The sequence below is a fragment of the Fukomys damarensis genome, unplaced genomic scaffold (genome assembly GCF_012274545.1).
Source record: "Fukomys damarensis isolate Sample0158 unplaced genomic scaffold, DMR_v1.0_HiC HiC_scaffold_27, whole genome shotgun sequence".
Lineage (NCBI taxonomy): Eukaryota > Metazoa > Chordata > Mammalia > Rodentia > Bathyergidae > Fukomys > Fukomys damarensis.
This window is the reverse complement of record NW_022900939.1, coordinates 41395494-41419780: the sequence shown is the minus strand read 5'-3', so window position 1 is coordinate 41419780 and position 24287 is coordinate 41395494. Positions and strand designations below refer to the sequence as shown.

Sequence of the window (24287 nt, the reverse complement as noted above, 5' to 3'; positions counted from 1 at the left end):
GTCACTGTGCTCCTCTCTGAGAGACCCTGTGCAGCTGGGGTTAGTTATTCTCTCTTGTTAGCAAATACAGGTGTCATCAAAAATATGGTATTAATGTTTCACTTGTACAATCGTGCATCTTAGGTTGTATTGGGGAGCTTTCATGATTGTGAGCATACAATTTTTTTTAAAAAAATTAAACACTGAAAGACAACTTGTACTTTTGCAGATTTCCATCATAGTCGATGGCACAAAGAAGGTCGTGGAATTTATGTTCGAAGCTCCCGAGGGAGATGTGTTGAGCTACATTTTTAAGAACCGAGAATTGCGTCCTTTGTTTGATCGTCAGTGGCATAAGCTCGGCCTGGCCGTGCAGTCTCGGGCCCTCTCACTCTACCTGGATTGTAATTTCATCGCACACCGGCAGACTGCGGGGAAGGGCCCTGTGGATGTGCAGGGGAGGATGGTTATCGCTGCGCGCGCGGCAGACAGCAGGCCGGTGGATGTAAGTCCCACAGTCGTTTTGAAGGACGGCCAGTGCCATCCTTAAGTTAAAACAAGATGTTTCATTAAAAAGCTTCTTCCTTTAATTCATCTCCAATAGAGCCCTGCTTGTCACTGTTTGATTTGCCAGTGGATGTGTAAGGGCTAGTTACTCATTTCCTGCGATGTCTCCACCGGTATTTTCTTCACTATTTCCACTCACTGTCTCCAGTATGTACATTTCAAAGAATTTGGTCACGCCTTTAAAAATAAGAAGTAAGTTATTAGAAGCAAAGTTCAGTAAGAAATGAAAATATAATGTACAATGTAATTTGGTCTAAGCCCATAAGTTTTGAATAGGAAGGACTGCGAAAAGACGACCTTTAAATGATTCCAGATTATCTGTTTTTATTCATGAACAATAGCCTATTTTCTTCTTCCACACAACAGCAATTGCTTTGTATTCAGACTGGTTTTTTTTTAAAAGTAAACTTGGATTTTCAGGGTTCTATAGAAAGGGAATGCAATCACCAAAACATACCATGGGTCATTTGGTTGAGGAAAATTGCAGGAGAGTCTTGCAAATGAAAAGGGCCTTTACAAATTACATTGGAAGCTAAGTTAATGTAGACTTATTATTACTGATCTCCCTCGAAAAACCCACAGTCTTGTAAAAGTGAGAAACGTCTAGAGTGGATGGCTATAAATTTTCTTGTGGGTGCAATGATAGGCAAATCCCCGAAACCCTGAAGGCAGTCCACCAAATAGAAATGCCACTTTTGTTCACAAGAATGACTTACTACTTCAACTTTATTTTTAAAATATAGTTTTGTACAAATCTGTATTTGGTCAACTTAAATATTTCTAAATACACCTACTTTAAAGAATTGCTTTTGGAAGTATTTTCAGTAGAGAGAGTGGGTGAGAAAATCACTGTAGCATCACTAAGGCTCAAAGGCAACCAGAAAACAGGAAAGGGCAGAAGCACCACACACGAGAATAAGACGTCGTTGGCATCGGGTGATTGAGCTGGCTTGGGTGTCAGACAGATGAGAGTTTAAACCCAGCTCAGTTGCTTAGCTTGTTATCTCCTGTCAGTTTATCTATGTAGGTGTTCATTCATCCAAGCCTCAGTTTCCTCAATTAAGACAGAACTGATAAAGTTCCTATTTGTAATCATGCAAGGTCTATGCCATACTGAGTAAGGAATGCACACTCATTTCTCAGTGTATCCATTTATCTATCCAGGACCAGACACATAAGAAGGTGACACACACACACACACACACACACACACACACACACACACACAGAGAGAGAGAGAGAGAGAGAGAGAGAGAGAGAGAGAGAGAGAGACTGTTTCTGTTCTCAAAGATCACAAAGGGTAAGGGAAGGATTCAAATCCATCAGTAAATGGTGGTTGCTAATAATAATAGTAGTACTCATAACAACAGTACTGAACAGACCTTTCAGAAAGCACTCTCCAAATGCCACCAGAGGCAGCAGGCCCCAGTAGAGTGGCTTCTGAGACGTGAGCTTGAGGAGTAAGGAGAACAAGTAGGGGCAAGGCAGCTTCAGGTCCAGGGGAGGGACAGCAGCACCTGCTTGGGGCACCAAGTTCAGATTTGGAATCTGGACTCCTATAGGACTAATAAGGGAAAGGCTGTTCTCTGGCTTCAGAGGACCCGGAGGAATTCGTGAGGAAACTGAGCTAAGTTTGTGGAAATAAGAGTGGCTGCAAGAAAGACAGGAGTTTCTCGAAGAGTGAGAATCAGCCTTGGAGCTTTACCTCTAAAATGTGAATGTTGTATGTCCTGGGTCACACTTGCTTTTCAAAGGATGAGAGCTGGTCTCAGAATTACAGCTGAAAAATATCAGACACATCTTCATAAAAGGGCATTAGTAAAAATGATGTGCATTATTAAAATGATGCCATTTTTTAATGTGGATTCTTAGTTCATTTGAGGATAAAATTGAAAGTATATCATGAGGGAGTCACCATTTGAATTAAACAAAATGCATACATATTTAAAAGACTCTTAGTCCTTCTAAAACTGTCTACTTATTTTTCATCATCTTCAAATATGTTCTATAAACTTACAGAACTAATGGAGGTGACAATGTTTTATTTGTTGAGATGGGTGCTACTGAAAAAAATCATTCTAAAGATTAGGTTTTATATTATATATTCTATCTGTATGCTTTTGTGAGAAAGTTGACAAAAATGATACAGAAAATTTTTAAAGAAACAAATCTTCAGTTTGACCTGAGTCAGTGTGACAAACTTGGCTGTGAATATTCTCTTTCTAAAACATTGTACCAATAAAGGATTCTAAGGTGTCAATAATGAAAGTACGAGTAAACTAAATTGTAATTTCAATATGAAGAATACTCAATTTCTAATCCCTCAAAAACTGGTAATCTGTCTTTAGCTAAGTATAATAACTTACATGTAGGGCCTAACACAGTAAATGGCACACAGTAGGATTTCAATATCTTTAGCTACTTTGATAACAACAATGAGATAAATTTTAGTAAAGAGCAATATTAATTAATTGGAATCTCTGTTCTTTATTCTACATAATATTCTCCATTCTTTACATGTTACTGCCAGTATTTCATTACAATATTTATGACAGTGTATTTAAACTTTACAAATAAAAGCTAACCTCAATAACTCTGTGAAAAGTTACCAAAGAAAAATCATTAAATGTCACCTGGCCTCAGAGTTTTTCATTACAGTACCTGCAAGGTATTTGGAGCTCTGAAGACTTCTAGGAACCAAATTGATTTTGTTTATCTTAGTGTAAAATCATCCCTTTTTCCTTCCTCTGTGTGTGCGCTGAAATTCGCCCTAACAATTTGGACTTTCTATGAAATGTAGTTATTGATTAACTTCAAAGTAATGCTACTGATTAACTTCAAAGTAATGCTAGCTCTGTTACACTGCAGAAATGAAGAGAAAGAGGAGAGAGAGAGAGAGAGAGAGAGAGAGAGAGAGAGAGAGAGAGAGAGAGAGAAAGGAGGGAAAGGAGGGGAGAGAGATTCCCAACTCATACATCAAATCATCATACAATTAATTATCAATTAAACTAAAAATTTTGTAACCACAAATTAATTTCAAGGTTCCGCTCAATACCTAGGTATGAAAAGCATTATTTGATACTTTTCAGTGCCTAAGAAGTTCAAATAGCTCATTTAAGTATTAATCATTTTGACATTTTATTATTAGTATCATTTATTTATTAGAGAGTTGTTTAATCTCTCATTAAAGAACATGATTATACTGTCCTTGAACTACTTTTAATTTTATGTCAATATGTCAAAAATATGAATCTAAGCAAATAAAATAAATTACATTATAAAATGATTATAAATATTGCTCAGTAATATTCTAATATGATATAAAAGCCATATTCTTTTAGACAGAATTTATAAAACACAGATAAGGAACTAAACACATATATTTTCCTTATTGAGGATTGTTTAATTCAAAAAAGAGGTATAGAAGTACAGATGAAGTCTTTCCATCATATGCTCATTCGTACTTTGACTTCAATTTTTCCTCAATTTTTTATGTTGAAATATTTTCATTTTGTGTGCATAGTTTATTGTGCATAATACTTTTTAATTAAATACTTCTATTTTATTGTTTGAAACAATTCGTAAGTTTTGCAATTATTTTCATTACCTGATTTGCTTTATCTATAGGGCTACCTCTGTCTCTAAATGTACTTCCCAAGAGTTCCATAAAATAATAAATCCTAAATACATAAAATTAACTTATATTAACTTTCCTTTTCATTCCAGTTAAATTATCATAGTTCTTAACTATGTCTAAATATGACTCTCATAAACATCTAATGATGTATTTTCTACTAATTTTTTAACAGATTGAACTTCACCAACTTAAAATCTTCTGTAATACAAACTTCATCGCTGAAGAATCATGTTGTGAAATATCTGCTACTAAGGTAAGTTAATTTTCTTAGCATGTGAAAATGACAACACCAGCTATCTTTCACTTGCATAGTCTGCAGGGTCCAAGTGAAGGGCAATGCTGAATATCTTCTGGCGAAGCCGGGTGAATAATTTATTTCAAGTAATGAAGCCTTCTTAGTGCTTTCTCATAGTTTTAAAATATTGAATTCCAGAATTTCAAGGTGAATTTTGGGGACATATGTCCCTCACTTTGGACTCTACATAACTAAAAGAGAATTTATACCTTTCTCCTATGTTCTGACAGTAGCAAAATCACTTTCTACTTATAGACATTTAAAATCTATCATCACAAACCTTATTCTCATTCATTTCCCTTACTGGCCTGTCTCCCATCCTGTCTAGTTTTTCTTTGGGATACATTTTCATCTTCACCTTCTTTCCTCTGATTACTGCTGAAGTCCACTTAACTTTATGCCTGGAATTTTGCTGCCTTATATCTATCCATTGTGTTTCCCATCTCCTGTCCTTTTTCTTAGCAACATAATCAAAATAAGTCTCTGAATCATTGCTTTATATATTCATTTACTTTCTTCCAGCAATTATTTATTATTCAAAACACTGACCTTCTAGTGGCTGCTCTAAGGAACAGGGCTAACAAACAGATAAATTTCATATCTACTCACGTTTTCTCATAGCTTTAGGTGGCACTCTCTTGGCAACAAAATATGAATCTAGTTCCTTAAGCCTCTCATTCTGTGTATTCCCAAAGTAGCTCTGATGTTAAGCTTAATTGTCAATTTGATTGACTTGGAAGCCAACTAGGGGATTAGTAGAGCATACTTCTGGCTGTGTCTAGCTGGAACATAGAGGTGTGACTACATATGGCCCCTGGCCCTTTCCTCTGTTGTGCTGTTCTCTTCCTCTACTTTATGTGGCTGTGAACTAAACATCTTAGTTCATCTAAGCTCTTCTTCCATGATGTTTCTGTCTTGGAACCAGCCTACCATGGATTGGCTACCCCAAATCTTCAAGCCAAATTAAAACTCTCCTCATTTAAATTGTGGATTTCAGATAATTTGTCCCAGCAATGGACAAGCTGACTAATACAGAAATTGATATCCAGGAGAGGGGTCACTGTGACTGTACAGTACATGAACATGTGGTTCAGAAGCCTTTGAAACTGGTATGTGGATGGAGTTTGGAAAGGTTTGGAGATATGGGCTAGAATGCTGTAGAAGCACAGAAGACTAAGGTGCCATTATAAATGCAGTAAAGGCCAGGTTTAGGAGGTTTCTGGTGAGAACAAGAACTCTGTTGGGAAATGGACTAAAGGCCATATGTGCTACATTCTGCCAAAAAAAAATGTGTCTACATCTGCTTTATATCCTTAGACTCTGCAGGAGACTGAGATTAAGGGGCAGTAGATTAATTTATCTGGTGGAGGAAACTTTAGGGCAGCCCAACATTCAGGCTGTGGCATGAGTACCGCTGGTTGCTTTTAGCCAGACTAACAGTGAGAATTGGGAACAAAAACAAGAACATGAAATGTTGAAAAACTTAAATTTGTATTCAAAAGGAAACATGGTTGGGGCCAAAGGAGGTATGATTGCCGAAGAGATTACTACCATCAAAGAGGGAGTACAAGGGCCAGGGATTTGGCTCAGTTGTCCACTGCCTGCCTTGCAAGCACAAGGGCCCAAGTTCAATCCTCAGTACTAAAAACAAACAAGCAAACAAACAAAAAAGAAAGAAAGGACAAGAGAAAAAAGTGCCTTGAGGACATCTCAGAAATTAGCAAGGCCCCACCCATGGCAGGCTGAGGGATGCAAGAGTGTCAACCTTTCATTTGAGAAGAGTGCCTGGAACTCCAGCTCCAGAAGAGGTCCCCAGGAAATCAGTTGCCTGCGATGGGTGTCACCATTCTCAGTCATCCAGGCACTTACAGACCATGGCAGCTACAGTCCAAAGAGTCTGACTACTGCTCCCACTGACAGCAGACCTTGGCACTATTCATGTGATTCTGGTTTTACTAGTGTACAGAATGTGAGTTGTGTACTCATGCAAGCTTCCACCCAGATTTCAGAGGAAAGTCTGGGAAGCCAGGCAAAGTGCCCTGAAGAGGCAGGTGCATGAGACTGTGTGAATGAAGCTGAAGGTACAGTGGAGAAGCAAGGAAGTCAAAGATACCAGGAATATGCAACTTCTGCCAAGGAAAGCTGATGCTGGAAACAAGTAGAGCCAGCTTAAGCGAAAAACTTGTGGGCTGCAACAAACAAAGCCATGGGGACACGCCTGTCCAAGCCTTCTGAAACACATTTCACCACTGTGTGCCCCAGATTCAAACATGGAGCTATAGAGTTTAATGTTTTTCAGGCTGGTTTTGGTCTTGCTTTAGTCCTATTCTTTTCTGTCTCCTTTCTGAAATGTGAATGTTTATCCTGTGCTATTGTAACCTGTGACCATGTACCTTGTTTTTGATTTTTTAAGAAAGAGGTTCACAGGTAAGAGTTTGCTTCGAGTCTCAGAAGAGACATGATCTTGAACTGTTGAGATTTTGGGAAAGGATTGTTGTATGTTTGGTTGTATAAGAGATACTTGTATCATGTTAAATGGAATTATTTACTTGTTATCGTGTTTATTTGGTGATTATAGTTTAATGAGGTGTGTTTGGGTGTCAACTGACAATGGATCAAATGTGCCGAGTTTAACTGTCAACTCCATTGAGTTGGGAGCTGCCTGAGCAATTAGTAGAGCATATTTTTGGCTTTGTCTGGTTGGGCTGTGGAAGCACGACCTTGGGAACTATGTGTGGCCCCCGACCCCTTCCTCTCTGCACTGTTTCCCTGCCCTGCTTCCCAGCCACGGTGAACTAAGTAGCTTTGTTATGTCGTGTCTATTCTGCAATCATACTCCTACCTTGGAGCCAGCTGACTATGGGTTGGATCTCTTAAACTCATGAATCACATAAACCTATCCTCCTGTAAGTTGTGGATGGCAGGAAATTTGTCCCAGCTTTAGGAAAGCTAATGTACTAATTGTACAGCTATTACTTCATTATAGCCATATTTCATTCCCAGAAAAATTCTGAATTCATGCCTTTCTATACTTCTCATCTTAATTGTAATATGTGCCTTCTGATCTGAAGTAATCATAGTTATTTTAAATTATTTAAGTACATTTAGATTCGGGGAGGACAGTTTTACTTTTATATCCTTTGAAACTTCTAGTGCTTTGTTCAAGATAGCCAAAGCATTATCTCTTGATTTGTTGACTTTGTCAACTATTAAAGAAAGGTGTTTGAAAGAAAGTTATTTAAAAAAAACTTACCAAAGCAAAATACATGAAAAGTAAAGGATGAAAAATGCTAAAATGTTTTTTAATCTTAGATTTCTTATTTAAAATTTAAAAAAAAACTTACCAAAGCAAAATACATGAAAAGTAAAGGATGAAAAATGCTAAAATGTTTTTTAATCTTAGATTTCTTAAAAGTTCTATACTTGTCAAAAATTATATGAAAATTTAATCAATAATTTGTAAGTAAAAAATAATACATCATGACTTCTCCTTTGTACTTTGGGTAGTAGAATGAAAATGTACCCAAGTGACTTAAAGCATAGAGAAGTGTATAAAATATTTTATGTTTTGCTTATGTAACTTGGCTCTATAAAACACATCTCCAACCCAGTTTATGGCTCTCATTCCAAGGAAAATGAAAGCCAGCCAAATATCTTTCTATAAATATCTAAAAAGATAATTTAGAATGCCAATCTACAGACTTGAAATGCTTAGACTTCCTGGAGCCACACTTTTAAATCTTGATGATATTAATTTTCCAAGTTTTTTAAATATGCTTTTTTTGATGTAAGAGCTTTAAAAATAATATTTTGTGTTACTTAAAAATAACATAATGTTGTTTTATCTAAGGCATTTTTGATCAATAATCATTCCATTGTTTCTTTATATAATAGACAATTTAAACTTAAACTGAATTATGAGAAAACTATGTAAAGAAATATAGGTAATAGATTGGATGAAGTGGTTTAGGAATTTGGAACAGTGAGTGACCTCACACATTATAAACAAAAAAGTGTTTTATCATGTTTTAAAAAGATTATTTGAAAATTAGTTTTAGAGTAAATCAGTTTTAGGAATTAATTTTCCAACTATAAGAAAAAAGCAAACATTGTTTTTTTATACTGATATTTATTTGGGGGAAGTTATGTCACCATCCATTTAATAATTCACAGGAAATAAAAACATACTAGATATTACCAGTAGGAATATATAGTTTGGAAGATAAATAATTATATTAAAGCTTTATAAAGCATTTGTTGTTCTTCTGATACAAATGCATTTTTATTTCTTCTTTTCTTTTTTTCAAAATGTATTAAAATCAGAAAATTTTAGTATATGCTTTTGTAAATCAAATTTTGTCCTGGAATTTCTAATTCAAAACGTATGTTTTTTGGTGTTAATGCTTTACAGAGCATGTCAGATGCGAAATTTACTCAAGATCATCTGTGAACATGTTTCTTCTTTAAATTAGATTTTCCATTTCTGAAGTGGTCAAGTTTTATGATAGCAAGACCGAAAAAGAGTGAGGAACAAATACAAAGAGCTGCAACATTTGTTGAAAATAAATGAGAAATGTGATTACAATTTCAAGGGCTAATTTACTGAACAAGTCAAATCAAAATCAGAGATTTTTATGAGAGGCAGAGAGCTTCCCGGAGTGCTTTATACAATGCTTCTGGGGAAGTGGACAGTTTTACAGCGAAGCCTAAGAAATAATTTTCATATTAATTAGATCCCCCATGTAAATGCTCAAATATCCAGGGCAAAATCATAAGGGGATCTTGGTTATTTTACTGGGATACGATGCGGTGAAAACTGGCTGGAAAATAAGAACTGTTTTGGTGATAATCATTATTATTGAATATGGTTTTTATATTGTTGGACTTGGAAACTTACAACTAGATAATCTAAAAAGCCTAAGTATGAAAGAGCTAGTGGTAAAAGAGGAAACTAGTGCCTATTTTGTTATAGCTTTTATTGTTATCACAAAGCCTTAAAGCATTATCCAAATATTTTTCAAAATAATTTTTGTTATAAGTTGTGCATGTTTATTTTAGAAAACTTGGAAATACCACCCAATGAAAAAAAGGAAGTTAATTTCAACCATGGCCTCAGATAATATTTGACAATATTTTAGTTTTGCATCCTGAAAATACTTTCCTGTGCAGTAATAATGTGAACTTTTTTCCTGAATACTTTGCAATACTTTGAAATAAGTTTTCATAAAACTTTAAATTCTTAATCATGGTGACAAGCCTGATACATGATGTTAAGAGGAAAAGATGCATTTATATCCTCTTAACATTTTAAGAAAAAAAAGTTCATTTCTTTATTACCAAATTTCACTTAATTCCCAGCATGCTCTACACTTACTGCATAACATCTGACACTTATATGTTGCACTGAAGACTTATTTAACATCTTTTAAGGACAGTGGACATAGGGTGGATTTTAATTAAACAAATATCACTTTAGAGTGCACAAAGAAATTATTTTCTACTTTGCATACCTTCATAATTGTCTTGTTGAAGTAACTATGTTTTACAGATTTAAAGCACACGATTTTACTTTAATTTCTGTCCCCCAAATAGGTATTCACATATGGTTTATAGAAATTATTTTGTTGCAAGAACGTGGCTATAATGAAGAGCATTACTGGACCTGTCGTTAAATCACCTCCCGTAGCTTTAGAACGTCCCTGAAGTCGTTAGTTTTAATACAGTCCCGTGTGTGTTAGTGAACAAGGCTCAGAGGCGGGCTAACTCTTGCACACCGGTGAAACCAATGTGTGACTGAAGAGAAGGAAGGCTACCAGGCCTTCCTGGTTTGGCGCTGACCCCGTCCCCTAACTTCTCTTTTTGGGTGTTAGTGCCGGGAGCAGGACGTCTTTGGGAGTGCGGCGTCATCGTCCCTAACCGCTGGCGCTGGGGAGCGGTCTGCGGATCTGTGGACAGAGCGGGAACCTCCAGACCCTTGCTCCTGCGCGCCAAGCCAGGTAGGCCAGCTCTAGTCTGTGCCCGTGGGCAGACACGCCGTGTCTGTGGCCTCTCGGAACAGAGGGGGTCTTGTCCTTTGTGCTGACTGAATCGAGTTTCTAAGCCACAGCAGAGCGGGTTACAGAAAGGAGTTGGAGAGAGGACTTCCTGGATTTCTAGCCAGATAGTTCCCGAATCCATCTGATCTTTTCTTCCAGGGTGCAGATTTAGAATCAATAAAAACAGGAAGGAAGAAACGACCTCAATAGGGGCAAATACTGAGTATTTAATATGCCAGGAATGGGCTACGGATGTGGGAATTCAGAGTCGAAGGAAATGCAGTCTACCCTTTAACAGACACAAAGTAAATAAATACTGTAGTTGGTGCTTCCTTTCCGAGCAGTGACTGTATTTTCGGTAGTCCCAATTCCCAACAGCTGTCTCTCTCTACGCAGCTGAAATAACCTGTTTCACCTGCACTGGTTCGGGCCCCAATCGTGTCTGTGGACCCACGCGCGCCCCTTCTATGGGTGTCAGTGGCCGTCGCAGGGCCCACGCTCGCGTTCTAGCTGTGTCGTCTCCAGGACAGAGGGTGCCGGATGGTGTGGGAAACAGTGAGGAAATTGAGCCTCGTGAAGGTTGGGTGGGTGGGGGGAGAAGGCTTCCTGTGGAACCTCAAGCATAGCTCAGAGGAGAGCAAGGTTTCCCTTCCAGATTCCGGGTGCTCGCGGACGTATCTGACTTCAGGCGGGGGTGACAATGTTGGCTAACAGAAGTTTATTTGTAATCAGGGAGAAGCAGGATTGCCAGAAACTACCGGTTCACCTGGGCAGAAGGGGGAGAAAGGAGAGCAGGTAAGACACATCACCCCAAATCCTGCGAGGACACAGTGGCTTGCTCAGAAGTGAGGCCCGTGAGGTGCCTCAGCAGGTGTGACGGGTGGAGCGGAGTGCTCATGCCTAAGTCGTAGCTCCCGAGGAAGCTTTGCTTTATATCATTGTATGAAAAATAAAAATAATTAAATGAGTAACCTCAAGACCACTTCAAGCTAAGTTTACCAATGGTTACAGATAGCCTTAGTGCTTAGGTAGCATTTACCCAGATGTGTGTTCTAGAAATGTTACTCTGAGCCTCCTGGTACTCTTCATTTTAGCATTACAGTTTTATAAATGGAAAACCTGAGGTATAGGGAGGTTAAGCTATCGGTCCTGGCCACAAAGCTTGAGGTCAAGTTGGGGTCTGAAGCCCGTGTCCTTCTCTAACCAGTGTCTGCTCTATATTCAGAGAATCTCGCGTATTCTTCATCTGTGTTCTGTGCTCAGGGCACTTTTCCTCTTTGTCATAATTTATTTTATCCTTATGACTTCATAGAGAGTAGCAGCCTAATTTTCATTTCTTTTAACCTTTAACCAGTTTTATTGGTGCTGTATGTTTGTAGTGCATGGAGTTTACGGTCATCTTGGAAAATAAGTGCATGTACATTCTACGGCGTGTTTTAGTTTAATCCCTTTCCTTGCTCTCTCCTCCTTTAATTTCCCGATCTCAGTTTTTACTCTTCTTGATATTATTAATCTGTGCTCATGTTATGGCGTATAATGTTTACATTCATTGGGGTTATTAGGTTCCTGTATGTGGCACATCCTTATTCTCCTTATTTTCCCTTCCTGCCCGCTTTGCCTCTCACCCTTGTTGCTTTGGACCACTTCTGTGTTACACCCACCTTTTCCTCCTCCTATCTATCTGTTATTATTCTCTTTGTGCTTTGCCTCACTCAGATGAGTCATACCACATAGTACTGCTTGTGCGTCTGGTTTATTTTACTCAACATTATATTTTCCAGGTGCATCTGTTATCCTACACGTCTCCCACATGTCATTCTTTAAAGCTGAATAGTATTCCATTATATATAGATACCACACTTTCTTTATCCAGTTGTTTGTTGATGGATACACAAGCTGCTTCTAGGATTTATCGATTATGAATGTTGCTGCTGAACATTGGTAACATGTATTGCTGTACTGTGATGTCTTAAGCTCTTTGGGAAAGACACCTAGAGGGAGAATAGCTAGGTCATGTGGAATTTCTGATTTTCGTTCTTTGATAAATCTCCATACTGATTTCCATAATGGTTTATATTCCCACCAGCAATGAAAGAAGATTCGTTTTTTACCTCAGCCACACCAGCTTTTGTTATCATTGATTTCTTAATGATTGCCATTCTTTCCAAACTAAGTTGGAATCTTAGCACTGTTTTCATTTGAATTTCTCTAACGGCTAAGGATATTAAACATTTCTTTCATATATTTGTTGACCATTTGTATTTCTTCCTCTGTGAAGTGTCTATTCATTTCTCTTTCCCATTTCTTGACTGGGTCTTTACTTTTATGTTTAATTTTGAGGGTGGAATCTTTATGTATTCTCGATATTAGTCCTCTGTCTGAGGGGTAGCTGGAAAAAATATTTCCCCATTCTGTCTCTTCACTCTATTAATTGGTTCTTTTGCTGTACAGAAGCTTTTTAGTCTGGTATAATTCCATTTGTTGATTTGAGTATTTTCATCCTCATCTGACAGCTGGGAGAACCACACATAGGCAAACAATATGCTTCCGCTACCACAGGTAGAAGACTCAGAGTAGAGTGATTTCTGGGTTAACCCCAACTCCTCTCTGGCTAGCAGACAGCTCCACCTTCCTGATCTGCAAAGGAGGGGGGACTGCAACACAGAAGCACCCTGAAAAGCACATGTGGTGTAACTGCTGGCAACTGTGATGCGTACACACTCACATCCACCTCTCCGACATCACCTTCCTGCTCTTTCATTGACCAGTTCTGCTGTGCTTAAGATAACTGGTGCAGGAAGAAGTTTGGTGTGTGTCGGTCATTAACCTGTTGCCTTTTGAAGATGCATTTCCCCCGTATTTAAGTAAATATCTCCACTATGACATATAAATGTCTAGTTTTGATTCACTCATTAAGACCTATTTATCGAAGACTTTAAATGTTATCTTTTTAAAAATTATCTTGATGCTGGTGCTGTAGCAGTAATAAGAAAGTGAAGGATCTGTTTTAATTAGTCTGTAATCTTGGCATGATTTGAGAAACATTCTTTCCTTGTATTCCTCAGAAATAAAAGGATTAGGCACAAACAGTAAAGATGATTCAAAAGATGATGAATATTAGAAAATATATGTCACATCTATAAAACGTGTTACACAAAAATATACCCTCGATGTACCCTACATGTACAACACCTTGAGTCCGGTCTTTATTTTCTGAGCCAGAGACTCAGCATGTAGGTCAGACTGGACTTAAGTAGCTGGATAGCCTAGTCCTGCCTCCAGCTCCAGAGCCTCCTGTGTGAGTACTGTGATTACAGGCGTGCACCTTCACACCCAGCTGATTATGATGTAGTGTCAAAATATTAAAGTTTGCAAAACTTACAGTGATGGGAGATTTTAGTGGTAGGCAGAAACAGCTGGGATGAAATAGTCTACAAAACAAAGCTAATAAGAATGCTTCCCTTAGTTTTTCACTACACTCAGCAGCATTTGGTTAACTGGCATGACCCTTGCCTTGTGAAACAGACTGCAGGTGCCTTCAGCTTTTCCGGTACTTGTGATAAACGTGGCTGTCCTGTTTCCTTTTGAGGAGTTGTTAATGAGTTTATTCCCATTCCTGTTGTACTACCTGATCCTGTAGACAAGGAGTGCTTCCCCCAGTGTTTGGTTCTGGCATATACTTGTTGGAACAGGTGCACCAACTAGCAAAAAAAAAATGATGATTGAAAGTAATTTTGTGATTGGAGCGAGTGAGTTTTATGAAATGACCCTCAGTGCAGAGTGCCAAGGAGACTAGATATTATTCTAAATCTTGACTTTTGAACTATAAGCCCAAGAGAGTACATTTAAGGGAGATAGGGCAGTGACTTAGGGAGATTATCACCGTAGAACTTGAAACGTTTAGGACCAAATCCTGTCTACCTTGGAGAGGCTTTGAAAATAATCCTTAATCATCTTAGTCAGTGGTTAATTGTGAAGAAGGAATCCAGCATACTGTACTGTTAGAGAGCACCTAGAAACTGGCAAATGAGCAACACTCAACAAACATGTTTCCTGGGGTTCCTTATCTACTGTGTAACTCTTCCCACATTGAAGGAGATACGGAGGTAATTCAGGCTGAGATTAACCTCATATGTGACTTCATTTGGGAGATAGTGCTTTAGAATTTCAATTTTTAGGTGTTGTCGCTTATAAAAATTTTTAGGTATATGCTACTTGTAGTAAATATGAGTAGTTAACTGATAGTTTCTTCAAAAGATCAATTATAGGAATATTGAGCTCTATTTGTTTTATCACTACATTACCTGATCTTTTCTGCATAGAATATACTAGTTTTACTTTTACTTTTTCTTTTTCTTTTCTTTGTGTTTTTTGAGGCAGAGTCTTGATATGTAGTTCAGGCTGGCCTCAAACTCACAGCGATCCTCCTGCCTCAGCCTCCCACACACTAGGATTACAGCACCATGCTGGGGCTGTACTGTTTTTTTGTAAAGATTCCTTGCATTGTCTCACTTAGATAATGTAGGTTACAGGCCATTCAGATAGTATTATAATTTACTTTTTCTCATGAACTGTACAAAGGCTGGCCAAAAGCTAGTGTCTTTAAATTTAAAAAAATATTACAGTAAAAGACAGTGCCATTAATCTTCCTCAAAATATTCTTCCTCATTTTTTTAAATTTTTGGTTATTACTGCATGAGTGCAGTAAGTGGTGTGCACCTTCCCTGGAGGACGTTGGGAGCTGTCCCTACACACCTCGATCCCTGTTTATCCCTCTGCCTTCTCTCTCTTTCCCTCTACCCATCCCTTGATTCCTTTCCTGTTCTGTGTGTCCACACTTATTCCATTGATTTCTCTTGCATTTATGTTTCGCTGCCTCTTCCCCAAGGTCAAAATGACACGAAACATAAATGCTTAGACTTGGTTAAAGATACTGAGGCACCAGAGTGCAGTGAAGGCCCTCGAACTCCCAACTTCCAGAACCTCTTCAGAATGTAGCAAGAACTACAGGCAAAGAGGGTCAGCAAGGGGAGTGAGGTGTCATTTAGTGTAATAGGTTTTCCTCCATGCATATCTTCTTTTTTAAATATTTTATTTCTTTGCCCATGTTTGCAGTACAAAATGATCACATCCATCATGAGGGATTTTGTACATTATACAGCACATCTTTTATTTTCCTCATGAGTTTATTGGTACATTTTAGGTATACAGTATGATTACATTCATCATTGAGATCTTGTACCTTTACACGACAGGTCTTGGCTCTCCTTTTTTCCCCTTGTCCCTGCCCTCCCTTCACCCCCGCCTTTACAAATGCTTCATTTCTATCTTAATTCTTTATTATTGCCTCCTTCCCTCCAACCCTTCCCCTCCCCACTTACAAAAGCTCTATTTCCATCTCTTATTCCCTTTCCTGTTTGCATAAGGTCTTCCTGCTTCCTAATATCTATCCTCCGTTTTGCTCCTTATCTATACTTTGGGTTTTTACATAGAGAACACAATATTTAAACTTGTGTGTCTGATGTCATGCATGTCTGATAGTTACTATAATAAATATTTTTATTAATCACCCTAGTTATGATCATACCTCATATAATTACTTTTCTCATTAACTGTAAGGTACAGCGTCTTTGGGGATGTTTCGCTTGGGTGGAATGAGATAAAATGAGGAAAAGTTTTGAGATTATCACTTCCCAATGCCTTTACCAATTATACTTTATCATTACAATATTTCTGAAGGTGTTCAGCTTTGAAGATCCTTATGATAGCTTTATAAACAGCACATTTGTTATTTGTGTAAAAACACTGAGTCAGACAAATACTCTGAAGAAACGTGTGCATATAGCACATCCCACCTATGCCAAACCCACAGGTGAGTCCCTGTTTCCCTGAAGACAAACTCCACGCCCCTCGCCAAGGTGCAGGTCTCCGCGTGTGCAGAACTGTCCCCAGCCCACCCTACTTCCTATTCATATGTCGTATGCTACCCTCTCCTCCTGCCAGGCTGCACGCACCTAAAAGATTCCTCTAGATGTCCGCTTGGTCCTCTCCGTGTCATTGAGGCTCTTTCTCAAAAACTAACTTTATAATCAAAATACCTATTCTTGGATGTCCTCATAAAAAGCATTTCTCCACCTCATGTCTATCTTCTTGCTTCCCTTTACACCTTTACTGCCGCCTGACACATAAACTTTACGTGTCTACGTTCCCCCATTTGAATATGATCTCTAAGAGTTCCATACATAGAAGAACATTTTAGGAATTTAAAAGGGTGAATGAATGAATGTCGCACCTCAGGGAAAGTATAATCAGCTCAGCTGTTTCTTGAACCTGTAAGTTGTACTTTCCAGTTACCCAGGAGTCTGCCAAGCAAGTCAGAGTCAAGTTACAAAGAAAAGCTAGACAAGGCAATTTTAGAACAGCATTATATTATTCGCTAATGTTCTTCTACATTTTCCCCCTAAAAAAAGCTCCTTTCCTGTATTGAGCCAATCAATTTTAGCTTGCTGTTTTCAATTAGTTGACAAAGAATAAAGATTTTCAAGCTACAAGTTTTGCCATGGCTTGATTTTTCTCTTCAGTTGCCTGCTTTTCTCACCCCTACGACGATGACTCATTTATGTGTTTGCTGTTTTTTTTTTATCAAGCTGATAACTCTCTCATGAAGTAATGCAGTTTGAAATATTACTGCTTATTATTAAATACTCATTTGTGATCAGTATTCTATATGGGGAAATCTAATCAAACTATTCTAACTATGCCCTTAGTCCACAACTAAACTTTGTATAACATTATTTGAGATAATAATTAATACTTTCATTCAGACTCAATTATTATAATTTTCTGAATCTTTTAATTCCCTTTTCTGAGCAAGTGTAGTTAGCAACCTAATTACTTAGCAACCACATTACTTTCTCAGTTCTTTAAGACCTTTGCTAATATCTTCACCCAGTTCAGAATCAAAATTCCTTTGGAATTTTGTAAAATGGCAGATCGATTTTCATGTTCCTGAACCTAGGAGAGGAGTGCTATCTGAACTCCTTTTGGGGAATCATTTTTGAGTTTTTTTTTTATTACCTTCTACAGCTCCAGTTAATTTCCCACAGTGTGTTGGCTTTAAGCAATAATCTCTTTACTGATATACATGGAAGCAATTTAAATGGAACACGTCCATTTATTTGAGTCTTTGTTCAGAAACTTGTGTTGATCCCTTTCAATTTCTCCCATCCTCCAGTCACCTTTGAGCAGTGAGAACAATAGTGGATTCTTCTTATTTACCTTCTGATGTGACATTCCTCAGGGTACAGTCCAGTAGCTTCTATAGATAACCATAGAATTAGCCATAAAAAAGAATTTAATTAAAATATATTCATTTTTAACAGGAGGAATACTTTTCCTTAGTAATAACCCCACAGAAGCAGGATTTTATGATTGTGACTTCTTGCCTAAATCAGTATAAGGAATGTTTCTTCATCCTTTCTAATCGCATACTAAATAGGATGTGTTAGTTGATTAGATGTGTTCAAAATTTTATCCACTCTGCTATCATCTCATCTATTTTACAGGAAATTAAAGGTGAAATTTAGTCTTGTGTCTTAAATCTGAAATGCAATAATTTCAGTATAATAGAATTATATATTTACAAAATTATAGTGCATTTCTTAATCCTCACCAAACTTTGTGTGTGTGTGGTACTGTTGATCGAACTCAGGACTTTGCTCTTGCCAGGCAGGCGTAGCACCCCTGAGCTACATCCCTGGCCCTCCACCAAACATTTTTAACAGGCCAATTCTTTTAAATACTTTATATTATCTTCCACTCTTTCAAGGTTTACTTTATCAGATGAAATTTGTGATATGGCCGTCCAGGCAGCTAGAGGTGGCCCATGGGCTTCACTGGGTAAAGTTTACGCATCTTGCTTGGCAGTGTGGGTGAAAGAGCAAGGATGCTGATAGTTAGGTTGACCCAGCTTCAGGTGTTTTCCTTGTGGATGTGTAGGTAAGTCGAGCACCTGCTACAGGATACCTTAGAGTCAGAAATTTCCCGGCTCGCTTGAATCAAACCTCAAGTAGGAAGTAGCTTTGAATGAAACTCATCTCTGGTAATCGCGATAGAGTCCTTTATTGCCTTTAATAAATGAAAAGGACAAAGTTGAATTACATAATTCTGTGTAGATGATGTAGCCTCAGTTCTGATTGTTATTTAGATATTTATTCAGTTTTTTGACAATTTGTTAGACATCATGAAAAGCCTAGTTTAGTGACTCGTCCTCAGTAGGAACAAGGAAGCTGTACCCAAGCGATTTATCTGAGAAGTAAAAAGTTGTCTTTGACATTAGCAATTAATATGACCTTTTGAAAACCTCTAATAAGCATTTCTATATTTTAGGGTATTGCGGGTAATAAAGGCGAATTTGGTGCTCCTGGAATTCCTGGGGAAAAGGTAAGTCAGTTTGTTGTTTGATTAAGCTTTGGTTGTTGAACATATAGGATGAAGTAACACACAAAACAAGCCTTACAGTTCAGGGATCAGTAAAATACAGCCCTGTAATAGGTTTGCCCAAATTGCCACTGTATGATTTTATAAATAAAGTTTTATTGAATACAAACCTGTTTGTGTATAGTCCAAGGCTGCTTTCATGCTATGCAGCAAGGCTAAATAACTGTGGCTGAGACTGTATGGCCTACAAAGTCTAAAATATTAACTGTAGAAAAGGCTTACTAGCCCTGCTCTCAAACATTGGCCATTATTCTGTTTATAGGCTGAAGGCTTCTTAAATTCACCATTTTATGGATAACACAATATTTTAATATGTATCTCAATGCAGATGAAAGTTATATGATCTGTACTACATGGTATAAGTATAGTACTACATGAGATACTATAGTGAAAAATACAAGAAATATATTTTGATTCATGCAAATGTTACAGTGAAGCATTTAGCTCACAAAGTGGCTGGTTTAAATCTCTAATACGTAAAGATGATTCTAAACCATGAATCACTCACAAGAAATTAGTATTATAATTCATCATGTTATTCAAGTTCAGTTTTCATGCAATCTTTAAAATTTTGTTATAGCTAGGCATCGTGGTGCTTGCCCCCAATCCCAGATTAAGGCAAGAGGCTCACAATTTCAAGACCTGCTGAGGCTACATGTCTATTCAAGGCCAGCTAGGACTGTACAGCAAGACACTGCTCAAGAAAACATGTTGTTTGTGTATTGAATTGCACTTGTCTCCCTTTTCACTATAATTCATGCATTCATAATAATAGCTTTGCTAATTAAAGATTTTTACATGTTAATGCTTAGAAAATTCTCTTCCTTACTAAAATGACTGCAGTTTAAATTTCCGTAGCTCTTGTAGCTGCACTGATGATCCAGTGAGTCCCTCGTATCTCATTATCTTCAAAGTCTGACCTTTGTGGTTTTTTTCACCTTAAGCTAACAGGGACATAACTGAAACTAAGTGGTAGAAGGTTCAGAGGCTCACATTATTTTTTGAGGCCCTCTTAAATACGTCTCTGGTATCTGACTGCTTCATTGATGCTGCATTTTTTTTTTCATTTAGAAATTATTCAATCTGAATTCTTCATTCCTACATGAATATAACTATTGGACTTTAAAATCTCATAATATTTGCTACAAGATGTTTGTGTGGGCTGCTATTCTCTCCCTTAAGCTTGAGATGGCATTAACAGAAGACTTTTCAACATAAGTAGTTTCTTCGAAGAAATACCTGTTAAAAGGGCTAATTATTTGAAAATGCCTTTTCTCTAGAATACTACTCCATCACCAACTCCTAAAGAGATGCACCAATCAAAACTTGCTGTACAATACATATACTCTCTCTCTCTTCCTGGAATTCACTATAATAATCTGATTATTCAGATTTCAGATCATTAAGATTTTTCAAATTATTTGGAATATAAGAATTTTTAAGTTCTTTTAGACATATATATGTTTCTATGTATTTCTATATATTTCTACGTCTCTATCTATATATATATACATGTATATATGTATATATGTATCTAGGCTGGGGATTTAGCTCAGTGGTTCCACTGCTGCCTCACAAGCGCAAGGTCCTGAGTTCAATTCCTGGTACAACAACAGCAAAATGATATTATGTATATGTGTGTGTGTGTGTGTGTGAATGTGTGTGTACACATACATACATACATCACTTAGACTATAGAATACAGTGTTGGATGTTTTTAAACCATGGGATGTAAAGTAAAACATATATTTACCCGGTAAATTATGAGAAAACAGGATAAAACTACTCTGGATTATATTAAAAGAACTTACTGAGATTGGTATAAAACATTTTAATTTTGGTGCTCCATAGTGACATCTCTTAGGTCTTTATTTAGTATTAGTAGCATAATCCACTGATTATCATGTGGGAAACAGGTTCTCAAATCCTGGAAAAGTGGTCTCAACAGATGGGATATAATCCAAGGACTCGACAAAGCAACCAACAAATTCAGTCCTGTAAATGCTGATCTACTCGATTGCAATCAAGAGACCTAGTAATAAGGAAGAGGTGGTCTGGAAAGTTAAATGCATCAAGAAATTGTCTACAAAAAAAATAGAGATTCTTAGAAAAGAAAACATTTAGAGCAATGTGGCGGGAGGCAGAGCAAGACACTGCTCAAGACACTGCAAAGACGAACACTGCTCAGAATTAAAGATCTTTCTGTTCTGAGATGTCTGCTTTTGCAGAAAGAATCTTTATTTTCCACTTGACATTAAAACGTCAATGAATATCCAGGAATAATCTACCTCTTGAGATTCTAGCCGGGCCAACTCACTTGGAGAACTGGGATCCTGGTCAAAATGGTGATTGAGTCTTCCAAAATCAGCGCACAGCACTGGCTCTGCGAGGACCGACGCCAGGGAATTGGAGAGGCTCACGTGATGCAGACGCAGCTCCCATCACGGTGCCCTAAATCCACGCACAGTTGTCCTGCCAAACATTCTCCCGTGTTTCCTTGCGCAGTTTTCGCTGGGCCTCATTTTCTTGTGTGGCTCTAAGGAGTCTCACACGCCTTCCAGAGGTGCTGACTGTGGTATCAGGTTGTGCTTGGCCCTGGGTTCCTAGTCCCTGCATCTTTGGCAACCCGGCTCCCTGGCTGTTACCATCCCAACATCTGCAGGAACACGGGGTCTCCGACGCTGTGGTTCCCCCCCCAGTGCCTCGGTCTTGAGGGCGCCGGCTCCACTCCTCATTTGTCACTTTAACTGTGACAGGGATGCGACCCTCAAAAGCAGGAAAAAAATGCCACTTCCATAATCCATAGGTTTTCACTTATTTAAAATAATTCCAATAAACATATGCTAAGAAAAACTGGCAAGAAAGTTACTGTTGTTTTATCTGATGCCGGTTAATAAATTTCGAAGTATATTACTCTAAAGAAGAAATATCAGTTCTTAAAATTTCAAAAATGTTGTCATACTTTCAAAGTTTGTTTGGATTAAAATAGAATCACATCATTTTATGAGGAAAATTCCCTATTCGATTTTTCTCTAAGTGCGTCCCCTAAGCGCGTGTACCCTGAAGAGCTCTGTCTCATCTATGCTGCAGTGGGATGCAGGCGCGTCTTCCAGAGCTGCCCAGGCAGCAGCCCGAGCTTAGCTTGGATCCTGCTTCTCAGCATTTCGGATTCTCTGGGGCATTTTTCTCTCAGAATTAGAAGATCTTAGATTACAATGAAAAGTCTAACATGAAAAAGATGAATGTCTTCCTTAGAGCAAGAACTTATGCAAAGTACCACCGAACCTACATCTCAGGTACAACCTTCTCAAAGTCAAGTTTTTAAGGTTCAGGATTTAAACGAGGAAACATTCATATTAATAGAGTGAAGCATATTCTGAGCAATATAAACTAGAATTTGAAAATTAGCTACAGTTTATAGTTTTATCTACTGTGATGCTGTAACAAATGAAATGATTTATATATGAATCCCATTATTCTAAAATAAACCTACACCTCAAGCTTCTGCAAGGTGATGCCAATAGATTTTTAAGTCAAGGACCTGAACCAAGCATTAATTTACTGAGGTGATGTTTTTCTTCTGAGATCCTGGAGAAAGATAGTACACTAAACAATGCTATGTTATGAAATCTATTTATGGAATATGGAGCCGTGGGGACTTCAAGGATGAATAGGTATAGCATCTCATTATATGCTTATAATTATAATACTTATCACTCAGTACAGACTGCACTAAGCATTCTTAATGTATGCAGCCAGCCCTGCTGTCCAACATCACAGAAAAATAACATTTATTCAGCACGGCTCCTATTTTACCTGGCAGATTTAGTAAGTTTTCTGTTATGGGTTCGCGTGAGCAAAGAGATTCTACATAGCCAGTGTTCTTTGCTAAGTGGTGAGTTCTGGTAAGCTTGGATGGGCAAAAACTGCAGTTATCAAACTGAGTAAACTGGATGGTTCACTTTTTCCAAGAGGAACGAGTAACTGGCTGCGTGCTGTCACACTTTGCTTAGGTTTGACTCTCAGCTCAGAAATCATCCTCTTCAAATTAGGCTGTAACAGATTGGCTCGTATGTCCATTTTCTCTTATGAAATGGGAATTATATTGTACATAATTTGGCTTTATTGTGAAGAGTAAATGCAATTATTCATGAAAGAGCCAGCTCAATGCTTGATAGATAAATGATAGATATAATTTTGAAAGCAGAGAGTTTAGTGTTCTATTGTTCTAAACTTTGGCCTACTGAGACCAAATTAGAACACATTCAAAGGAATTTATATATATTTTAATTTATTTAGTGGAAAATGTTAAAAGTTGCATATCTTCTACAAGTTTTACCTCTTAAACTGGATATTAGCAAAGCAAAGAATTTGTCACTTAAAGATACACACTAAGAGTAGTTTTGTGTGTGTTTTCTATTTTTTAAATTTAAATTTAAATTTTTATCAGTACCTGCTGGCAGCACACAATGATTGCATTCCTCACGGAGAATTGGTCCACATAGGTGACACACCTTAACTCATTTTACGTTCTCTTTTTCACTTCTACAACAATAGCATTAGCAGCTATTCCCTCAATAATTACCGTGTGCTAAACACCAAGAGCCTTCTTTACACCCACTCACACCTGCGCTTCAATGAGTAGATTTATTGTCACCGTATTAGAGATTAGGAGGCTCAGGTCTGGAGGGAGCTAAAGCTTCCCAGAATTTCATGACCTGCCAACAGTGCGCTTAGGATGTGAACCTCCATGCACGTAAGACTGCACAGTTCTCACGCCTTTACCGCCTCATATCTTGCAAAGAGCACCTGAATGTCCGGTTTCCTTTCTCCGCAGTTCTGGATCAGACCTTAAATTCGTTTGCCTACCAGTTTAAGGAGCGACATGTGGGCTTCGTTTCCTGCGTTCTGCCCTGCCTTTGTCTTTGAGTCTACAAAGCCCTTTAAGCTCTACCCGACTTTAGAGATTCTGATGGCTGTGTCCACCCCTAAGAATCGCCACTCTGTCTCCTTTCACTAAGTGAGAGGACCTGGGCTAGCTGTACCTTTGGGGAAAAGAAGTACTACGAAACAAAACACTTTTTCCAGACCCTAATTACGTTTGAAATATGTTTTCCAGCTTTCCATCCTTGACTCTGGAGATCTCTAACTTACCCTGCTTGCCTAAGTCCAGGCCAGGCAGCCCAAGTATGGGTGCTCCAGGTTAATTTTAACTCAACACCAAATATATCCTGTCCCTCCCTCCTCCCTCCCCTCCCCCTTTTCTCCTTCCTCT

At 38.0% G+C, this 24287-nt stretch overlaps 1 protein-coding gene across 2 annotated transcripts in view; it reads left to right on the top strand.

Annotated features, from left to right (window-relative positions):
* Nucleotides 1-24287, top strand: part of Col19a1 (collagen type XIX alpha 1 chain) — a 296825-nt gene that overhangs the window by 51652 nt on the left and 220886 nt on the right. For both annotated transcript variants that reach the window (XM_033756533.1, XM_033756532.1), the window contains exons 6-10: nt 209-484; nt 4356-4436; nt 10349-10474; nt 11246-11308; nt 18902-18955. In XM_033756533.1, the coding sequence (XP_033612424.1) occupies nt 209-484; nt 4356-4436; nt 10349-10474; nt 11246-11308; nt 18902-18955 (600 nt within the window). The remainder of the gene's footprint in view (nt 1-208; nt 485-4355; nt 4437-10348; nt 10475-11245; nt 11309-18901; nt 18956-24287) is intronic.